This window comes from Hemicordylus capensis, chromosome 2 (assembly GCF_027244095.1).
Source record: "Hemicordylus capensis ecotype Gifberg chromosome 2, rHemCap1.1.pri, whole genome shotgun sequence".
Taxonomy (NCBI): domain Eukaryota; kingdom Metazoa; phylum Chordata; class Lepidosauria; order Squamata; family Cordylidae; genus Hemicordylus; species Hemicordylus capensis.
Window position 1 is genome coordinate 427,621,538 of NC_069658.1, and position 10,397 is coordinate 427,631,934.

The 10,397-nt window shown below is 45.1% G+C and overlaps 1 protein-coding gene across 2 annotated transcripts; it reads left to right on the forward strand.

Moving 5' to 3' along the window:
* The first annotated feature begins 8,188 nt into the window (after positions 1-8,188).
* On the forward strand, positions 8,189-9,784 carry LOC128346949 (uncharacterized). 2 transcript variants are annotated; one of them, XM_053300792.1, is made up of 4 exons: positions 8,189-8,754; positions 9,125-9,252; positions 9,390-9,594; positions 9,684-9,784. In XM_053300792.1, exons 1-4 carry the CDS (start codon positions 8,437-8,439, stop codon positions 9,762-9,764), a joined length of 732 nt encoding a protein of 243 aa, XP_053156767.1. In that variant the 5' UTR covers positions 8,189-8,436; the 3' UTR covers positions 9,765-9,784. The 2 variants fall into 2 exon arrangements, with proteins under 2 accessions (XP_053156767.1, XP_053156768.1); XM_053300793.1 differs by having other exon boundaries at positions 9,390-9,511.
* Positions 9,785-10,397: the final 613 nt, after the last annotated feature.

Consider the following 10,397-nt stretch of genomic DNA (forward strand, 5'->3'; position numbering starts at 1 on the left):
ACTAAACCCCACCAGATAATGATCTGTCCATGACAAGGGAGTGGTCTCAAATTCCCCCACCTCCAGATCATTTATTTCCCAGTCGGCAAAAACCAGATCCAGAGTGTGTCCCGCCATGTGGGTAGGGCCCGATATTGAAACATGCATGCCAGAGGTGTGCCAGATTAAGGCGTGCCAGAGGTGTGCTCTGAATTTGCAAAGCTTAAATCCCTGCCTTTATCCTGGATTGGTTAGGAAGTGCCGTACGACTTTCTTTTTCTCTTCCAAAGCTGCTATGTCTGCTTTTACACCCCAACTTGCAGAACAGCGTGGGTGAGGAAATGCCTTTTCGCTCCGCTTACATGCCTTGGCCACCTACAGTTGGGAAGCAAAGTTCATTGCTTGGGTGGAGGGGGGGCTGCCACATTCCCTTCCCTTCAAGCCGGCCTTTCTTGACGCAGCCCCTCCCCTGAGTGAAGGCAGGCCGCAAGCCTCTAAAGCGCCTTCTGGACGCTTTAGGCTCTCTGCTCAGCTTCGCGCTGCTCAAGTCACCTTCGAAGGAGGTTCCAGCATGGGAACAGGCAGCTCAGCATTAATGGGCTCCATTATAGGAGCTGAAATCACGATCACCTCCACAGTGTGGCTGCTGGAGAGATCGGAGGCTTGTAAAGTAAAGGTAGACCACAGAGCCCTGTGGTTGTCTATGGAAGAATACAGGAGGGCAGAGGGGTTTACCATTGCCTCCTCCCCACACAGTATGAGATGATGCCTTTAAGGGAAATACTGGAGAAAAGTGACAATTTTTAACCCTTTCCATTTGGCTTTATTCCCTAATTGAATATGTACAATTCCCCTTTTTCCTCCACTGTATTTGGAGACAGCCGCTTCTTTTCATGTGTGATGCTGACTATTTGAAAAACAGGACAGAGGCTGGTTTTGCTTTCATTACCCACTTGAAGCCAAAAACATCCTTTCATCCAGGGTACAATGACCATTCCTCTCTCTTTCCAAACTAAATCAAATTTAGAGGACCATGCTGTCACACTCGCTTGTCCACCTTGAGCTAGACAGATACATTCTACATCCAGTTATCCCCTGCTAACTGGGCAAAGAGGCACCTTTCACCATGGTGATTCTGTTTATTTAGCAGGGGGAGAGTAACTGGCCTTATCCACCCCCAGCACAGTATCCCTCCAGTGATTGTTGCTGGTGTCTAGATTGTGTTTTTTTAAAGAATGTGAGCCCTTTGGAGACAGGGAGCCATCTTATTTATTTATTATTTCTCTGTGTAAACCGCCCTGAACCATTTTTGGAAGGGCAGTATAGAAATCAAATTAATAATAATAATAATAACAACACCCCCAGTGAGGCACTACTTTGGCGTGGTTGTGGGGCTTGAGTGCTCTGAGGAACATGAGAGCTATGCCTGAGGTCCAACCATACAAGTCCAGTCCAACTAGAAGAGGTTATTTTAAAGAATGTACCAAATTTGGAAAGAGAAGTATCCAGATACAGAAATAACAGAACAAAGGCTAGCAGACCAGAGAAGATTCATAATAAGAAATAAAGTATTCACAGGAGTTGAGCTGGAAGAACTGCAAAGAGCAACACAGGCTCAAGATATGGAAGAAGAATTACCACCAACTGAAGAAGTTGCTCAGGTGCAGGTGGAGGAGGTGTTGGAAATAGAGGATGCCACTGTTGCTGAACTGTTTCAAAATCAAAACCAAGCAACCTCCCCTTTGCTTTCACCTCAAAAACCCAAATGCTGTTTAACAGAAAAGCAACAAGAACTAAAGCAAAAAAAACAAAACACACAAAAAACCACAAACACACAAAAAACAAAACTGAGCACATGAACCAAGCAACCACCAGAGTTTGACTTCCAGCTCTAAAAACAGTTGCCAAAAAACAACTTCCTCAGGCATTAAAAGATGTCAGTGCTGCACTTGCAGAAATAACAACCAATAATTTGCAAGAAACAAACCAGCTAATGTACAGTGCAGCAACAATAACAACACAAGAGCTCGGATATAAGATCAGTGGACCTGTAAAAAAAGAAAGTAGTATATCACCTAAATGGAAGATTAGATTAGAAAATAAAATCTCCAGGCTTAGATAGGATGCTAATAAATTGAAAGATATGAAAGACAAGAAGCTGAAGAATGAAAACACCAAACAGTATCTGATCCAAAAATACCACCTAGATTCAAGGAAAATTAGAGAAGTCCTGGAAATAATAAAGCAGTAAATAACAGCAGTGTCAAAGAAGATTAGCAGATACGAAGCTAGAATTACACAACACAGGCAGAATCTCCAATTCCAGTCAAATCAGAGATGTTTCTACCAAAGCATAGAAGGAGAAACTGCAAGAAACCTAGAAACACCAAATAAAGAAGAAACAGTGCAATTCTGGGGAAAATTATAAAACAATCCAATAGATTATAATAAAAAAGCAGGCTGGATGAAAGAGGTCAAAAAATGTAACCAACAAATGCAAGATCTAATAACAACACCAGAATTAATAAGTGAAAGAGCAAAGAAAATTAAAAATTGGACTACTCCAGGCGACGATCAACTGCATGGCTTTTGGCTTAAACACCTAACAAGCCTTCATAAACAACCATCAAAACAGTTCAATCACATTTTGCAAGGAGGTGATATTGAACAATGGCTAACAACTGGGAAAACTCATCTCATCATGAAAGTCCCAACAAAAGGTGCAGTTCCAAGTAATTATAGACCGATAACCTGTCTGTCAACCATGTTCAAATTATTAACTGGAATAATAGCAGAGGAAGTGATGTAACACTTATTAACTAACAAACAGCTTCCAGTTGAACAGAAAGGAAATTGCCCGAACACCAGAGGCACAAAAGACCAGCTGCTGATTGACAAAATGATTTTAGAAAATTACAAGAGAAGAAAATCCAATCTAAGTGTTACATGGATTGACTACAAGAAAGCCTTCGATTCATTGCCTCACACATGGATACTAAAATGCTTAGAAACAACTGGTGTCAGCAAACACATTCAGATATTCATTAAAAAAGCAATGAGCATGTGAAGTACACAGTTAACAATCAATGGTGAGATACTTGGACAGGTTAGCATTAGAAGAGGTATTTTCCAAGGGGACTCACTATCCCTTCTGTTATTTGTAATCGCCATGACTCCACTTTCAGAAATACTAAACAGAACAGGCCTTGGATACCAAACATCTAAAACATCAAGTAAAATCAACCATCTGCTGTACATGGATGATCTGAAGTTGTATGGAAAGTCCCAGTCAGAAATCGAATCACTGCTAAACACTGTCCGTATATTCAGTAGCGATATAGCACTGGAGTTTGGACTAGACAAGTGTGCTGCATTAATAATGAACAGAGGGAAAAAAACAGAAGGAATAGAACTGCCCAATGGAAGCAACATCAAGAACCTAGAAGAGAAAAAACAATACAAATACTTGGGCATTCTCCAGGCTGATAACATTGCACACACTGAAGTTAAAAGAAAAATGGGAAGTGAATACATCAGGAGAGTTAGAAAAATCCTCAAGTCCAAACTCAATGGCAGGAACACCATACAAGCCATAAACACCTGGGCTATACCTGTTATCAGATACACCGCAGGAATAATAGATTGGCAGAGCTAGAGACGCTAGATCTTAAGACCAGGAAAATTATGACCATCAATCATGCTCTGCACCCCCACAGTGATGTGGATAGCCTATACCTCCTTCACAGCTCAGGTGGAAGAGGAATGCTTCAAGTCCATCAAACAGCAGAGGAGGAGAAAAGAGGCCTTGAAGAATATATAAAGGACAGTGAAGAAGATGCACTTCAAATGGTCAAGAACGAGAAACTATTCAACACCAATGAAACAAAGCAGGCCTACAAGAATGAACAAGTTCAGAACCGAGCAGAAAAATGGAAAAATAAGCCACTGCATGGCCAATATTTGCACAATATAACTGGAAAATCAGACATCACCAAGACCTGGCAATGGCTTAAGAATGGCAACTTGAAGAAAGAAACAGAGGGTTTAATACTGGCTGCACACGAACAGGCACTATGAACAAATGCAATAAGAGCAAAAGTAGAAAAGTCAACAACAAACAGCAAGTGCCGCCTTTGTAAAGAAGCAGATGAAACAGTGGACCACCTAATCAGCTGTTGTCAAAAGATCGCACAGACTGACTACAAACAAAGGCATGACAAGGTAGCTGGGATGATACACTGAAACATATGCAACAAATACGAGCTACCTGGAGCCAAAAATTGGTGGCACCATACAATTGAAAAAGTTGAAGAAAATGAAGATGTAAAAATATTATGACTACGAACAGACAAACATCTGCCACACAATACACCAGATATAAATGTAGTCGAGAAGAAAGAAAAACAAGTCAAAATAATCGACATAACAATACCAGAGGATAACAGAACAGAAGAAAAAGAAATAGAAAAAATCACCAAATACAAAGATCTACAAATTGAAATTGAAAGGCTGTGGCAGAAAAAGACCAAAATAATCCCAGTGGTTATTGGCGCCCTGGGTGCAGTTCCAAAAGACCTTGAAGAGCACCTCAACACCACAGGGGCCACAGAAATCACGACCAGCCAATTACAAAAAGCAGCTTTACTGGGAACAGCCTATATTCTGCGACGATATCTATAACAATTGACAATAAAATTCTGGCATCCCAGGTCCTTGTGAAGGACTCGATGTCTGGATAAAACAAACCAGTCAATAACACCTGTCTGACAGTGTAAACAAGAAATAATGATAATAATAATAATTTGGGTGGTAGCCTCCTCCCATTAGGCACTACCACCTCACCACACTCTTCCACCCCAGATCCCACTTTATGCCCCCAAATCTGCCTCAAAGACACGAAACCTTCAAAGATTCACCAAAAATCAGCCCTTTGTCCAATTCCTCTGCAATTTGGGTGGTGGCCTCTACCCATTAGGCACTTAACTTAAACTGAGTAGTACCTCACTGCCTTGTGGGTGGGAGTGGGGTGTAGTTGGCACATGGCAGTTGACAATTGGCACTGTCTAAAAGACAGTCAAAATGAATAGAAGAAATGAAGGTGTCTAATGAATCCTCATAATGATTCATTTCGTGAAAGTTATCATACACCAAAGAATCCGAACACTTAAAAAATAGTGACCACACATTTTGCTCCAAACTCCACTTCTATAAGAGCTAGAGCTTAGCTTTTTTTTTTTTTTTTTAATGAAAGCTGGGAATCTGGAGAAATTAATAGGACAGATCCGAAACCTGAATCGATTCTATTCGGATCAGCCGCGATTCGGATCCGAATTGAATTTGGGGTGATTCGGACGGGTTAGATTCGGATCCAAATCGAATCATGGTTGTTTTGATTCGGTTACAAATCGAAACACAGAAAATCCAAATTGCACACCCCTAATATTTAGATGCTGTGACTCGGGGTGTGCACGGAACTGGCTTTCCCAGTTCGGTTCGAGTACGGATCGGACTTGAACCTGACCCAGCCAGTTCAGTCCAGCACCCCTCGAACCCGCTCCAGGTTGGTCTGGTCTGCGGGGGGTCCGCAAATTTATCTATTTTTTTATTTTTATATTTTTAAATTTTTTACCTTCTCCCCTTCGGGGAAGTTCCTTTCGGTGGCGGGGTGGTGGCGCACAGAGGTTTCCCCTCCCCCCGCCGGCCTTCATTGTCACAGCCAGTGGCTTGTTTGGGCTTTCAAACTTTGGCATGGTGGCCATTTTGGGCACCGCCGCACCTGCGCACTTGGTGTCTCTGACTAGTCTGAGAGGCACGGCATGACACAGTAGTACAGTACTTCTCCAAATAGCCCCCGCTGCTCCCTGGGAGACGGAGTTTAGAGAACCAACCCTTAGCAGTAAACTCGCTCCTCGCCGGGGCTTGTCCCAGTAGGAGCTCGCAGCCTTGAGGTGGGGGTGGGGGGAAGCAGCACTTGACTTGAAAGCGACAGGTCCGATTAATCTGCATCCGGTTGGGGAAGCAAGATGTCAAACGGTAGAGAGGGGATCCCCAGACCGCTCCCTCCCCCCTTTCCCACAGATTTTGCAAATGAACTATTTCTCCTTTTTAGATTGCTCAGGAAGGATGGCCCTTTTAGTCCGAGAATCTTCTGGGGCTGGTCAGCTTGTTACCATCTCTTTCTCATCCCCCACTTATTCCCCAGGTATTGAACTAACAAGCCCGTAATGACCTCTGAGATCAGTGGAGTCTTCCTCCTGGTCAACGTGTTAAGGATTAGGGTGCTAAGTTGTTTCCTTGGGGTGCATGGGTTTGAGAAAAGTGGTTTGAGGATTGCAGGCTCCCCCCACCCCTCCATCTGACACCTAGTGAAACATAGTTCAGTGAAATGAATTGTGTGTGGCTCATTCTAGGCACTTTCATTCAGAAGTAAGTCTCATAGATTTAAGGAAAGCATATATTTTTTCGCACTGCCCTTGCTTTTGAAGCTGCTTTACCTGCAAGTCTCAATATCTCAAGCTAAAGAAACAGACTGAGCACAAACAACCACCAGCCTGCTGCATCGACCGAAATGCAGAGCCCTGAGAATGGAGGAAGGCAGGCTCTTTGAATCAACTACAGAGAGAAAGAAAGAGGAGAGAATATAATCCTTTCTTTCCCAAATTTCTGAGCCAATTTATTTGATTGCCAGCCACTAGACTCGTATACCACCTGAATCCTAGTCCTTAGACACAGGGGCCATTTGGGACGCAGAATTGCCATTCAGGTGTCCTCAGCAGATGTTCTTTATTCCTTTCCCATTTCAAAGAACCATCGTTGATCTTTCATCAAACCAGTGCAAACACAAGCACACACATCCCGGGGGTTGGGGGGAGATTCTTGTACCTCCAGCCTTTGATGTTGAATAATGCTTTCCAATAAAATAAATAAGGTGGTGGTGGGGAGGGGAAGGACGGGCTGAGAAAACGGGGAAGATATTTGTATCTTAAGGCACAGATCACTGGCAACTTCTCTTTCTCAAATCCCATTAAAAGACATAAGAAGTTCCTGCTGGCTGGGTAGGTGCAACAGCAGACCCGATGTGCTGAATTGCTTAGGGTCCTTGCCTCTGCTAACAAGTGCCTCGCAGTGGGTGCAGGTAGAATGGCTGAGATCACCAGGGCAAAGCGCAAAGTGATCCCACACCACATTGCTGGACTCTCTTATGGCATGTGGCGGCTTTGGTTGTGGTGCTCTTGCTGAATCCTTCTAGGCCACGCCACCACCACAGCCACCGCCTTCAGGACTGGCCTGGGAAGTCCCAGGGACAGGGAAGTCCCAGCACAGGGGCTTCCTCCTGGGCCACCTCAGATGCAACCTTTGGGCCCCCACCCCCCACAGGGATCATCGGGCAGGGTGGTAAGGTGGATCTTGCTGGACTGGCAGCCAGCTCCACCTGCACCACCTCTACATCTGCCACGGGAAGAATTTCTTACATGGCAGCGGAGGCCTCTCCCTAATTGCTGTCCGGGCGCAGACCCTGGCATGGGTCCAGGCAGACGTGAGAAGTCCAGCCTGCTCACCAAAGCAGGGGCAGGGGTGACTCGGGGAGTAGGCCCTTGTCACCATCACCCACCATGACCAGCAGCAACAACCCTCCCCCTACCTGGCACTCTACTGCCCCTCCCAGCCATCTCTTTTGGGGGCTTCTTTTAAAAACCCCAACTTACCAAAAAAAATTGAAATAATTTGGGGGCAAGGGACAGAAGTGGATGTGTGTCTCAGGGCAGGGGACACTCAGTTGGGAGAAGGGCCCTTTGTAAATGGGTTGTGGTGCTGAGCACACACTGCAGAAAATAGGCTTGGGCTGGAAGCTAAGAAATGGGCACAGGGAAGAGGCTAGAGTGTGCTGCCCAGACTCAGAGCCTGTAGGCTGCTGGGCAGAGAATAATAATCCAGGCTGCTGCTGGTGGATTTGGAGTGGGGCCCAGATTTCTTTGTTTAAAGGCTTGAGTTAGGAGTGGGTGGGTGAGAAATGGGCACAGGGAGGAGGCTAGAGTGCCCTCACTCAGAGTGTGTAGGCTGCTGGGCAGAGAATAGGATGGTGGTGTTGGGACTTGGGGTGAGTAGTATTATATACATACCTGGGAGGAGCCTAAGTAAGGGCAAGTGAAGCCACAGACTAAGTAAGGGCAAGAAGTATGGGCAAAGTGAAGTCAGAGCCTAGTAAGGGCAAGACGTCACCAAGCCCCGCCCACTGAAGGGCAAGCTGTCATCAATCCCCTCCCACGGAAGGGCATGACATCACCACAGTAGGGAGGAGTTGTAAACCCTCCAGAGAACATGCCCAGGCATGCCCAGAGCCTCCTGTACCATGAGCCCTACCCACCTGACATGTGAGGACCAATAGGAAGGAGTTCCCACCCTGCGTGTCATTGTGCTCTTATTGGTTGATAAGGGATACTGGTGGATATAAGTAGCATGCTCAGGTGTAGGTTCCTGCAGAAGGGACCATTGTACAGTTTTGCAGAGAGAATGTCTGATTTTGAGACACCCTCACGCCCCACGACCCTACCTTTACCGATGGCACCTGTGAAGCCTAGAAGGGGTCGTTCCAAATATGGTTTAATGAGGAGCCTCTCCTACTCTCCACCCTCGAGCCTGAAAAATGGACAAGATCTGGACTCCTGTGCCACTCCTGAAGGTGTAACTGTGGAAACGGAGAACAGAGATCCTCAAGAAGTAGAGTGGGAATCTGAGAGCCGTGAACCACCAGGAACAGCCCTAAAGCAGAGAAACGTGAGTTCCTCATCATCATCAGATTCTGAAACAGAAGCTCCTGTGAAACCAAAGCTGCGTAGGAAAAAAGAATGGGTTAGGAGCAGACCCCACTTTGATTGGTGTGATGAGCAATGTTGTGATAGTTCATGTGGGGAGTATACATATTCTGATGAGTGTGGGTGCGGATCTGAGCAGTGGTCATCCAGGCCAAGGGTATCCTATTGTGTGCTCAAATGCTGCAGTTCGAGCGAAGATTGGTCATCATGTGAATGTGAGACGCCGAGTCCTAGCCAGAATCATTACTCTTATTGTAGGGCTGTGTGTTTCACATCAGCATCTGAGAGTGAGGAGGATGTCACTGATGGATGTGTACTTACAATACCTGCAGAGAAAACAGCAGCTGAGGAGCAGGACGAATCGGTTGAAGAACCATCTATGGGAACTGGACCCCGAGAGTCTGAAGAGGCGATTGTGGAACCTGAGGGGAGAGAACCAGTACCCCCCAATCCCAGAAACGTGAGTTCATCATCCTCAGATTCTGAAACAGAAGCTCCTGTGAAACCAAAGCTGCGTAGGAAAAAAAGGGTGAATAAGAAGCATCAGCTGAATAAGGGTGCTGATGAGTCTGGCTCCCTATCTTTCATGTCAAACAGGCCTCAGGAGTACCAGTGTGCCGATCAGCGTTGTTGGATGTGCGACGATTGTGAGACACCATGGCCATCCAGCCCTACAGAGGCTTACTTAAGGGATGTAAGCGTTACATCAGCAGCCGAAGGTGAGGAGGAATGTATGGATAGTGGTATGGTTACCAAGGCCATGCCTGAAGAGCTAAATGAAAATGTGGAGGTTCCCAAGATGGTGAGCCACATGCCTTTTATTGTGTATGATTAGTTTGTTTTACTTAATGCCCTGTTTTATTAAAGTGTTGTCCCCTCTTATTTGTACAGGCCAGGAACTTTGAGAACATGCATCTTGGCGATGTCAACCTTTCCTGTATCACATGTGTCTGTGCTGAAAACGATCAATAAAAGAATTTTGTTTGAAAAAATGTGTGTTCATACCTGTGTTAAGTAGCACCATGGCGGAACATGAGAAAATCCTAAAGAAAATATATTACACACCAGGGAATGTAGGAAGCTACGGTGGTGTAGAACCTCTATATCAAGAGGCCAGGCAGAACACTAAGCTGAGTAAAAGACAAGTTAAGACATGGTTGTCAGAGCAGGATGCTTACACACTGCATAAACCTGCGAGGATACATTTTAAAAGAAACAAGACGGTTGTTTCAGGGGTTGATGTACAATGGCAAGCCGATCTAGTGGACATGCAACAATTTTCTAAATACAACGATGACTACAAGTACATATTGACAGTTGTGGATATTCTATCTAAATACGCATGGTGTGTACCTCTAAAAGACAAAAAGGGCAGGGAAGTGGCCAGGGCTTTTAAAGCTATTTTCAGTGAAGGCCGAAAACCTAGAAAGCTCCAGACGGACAGAGGGGGCGAGTTTTTAAATAAGACAGTAGGGGCCCTATTAAAGGAACAAGAAATACACCATTTCGTCACGAACAATGATGTCAAAGCTGCTGTGGTTGAGCGGTTTAACCGAACACTAAAAACACGAATGTGGAGGTTTTTCACAGCTCACAATACCTTCA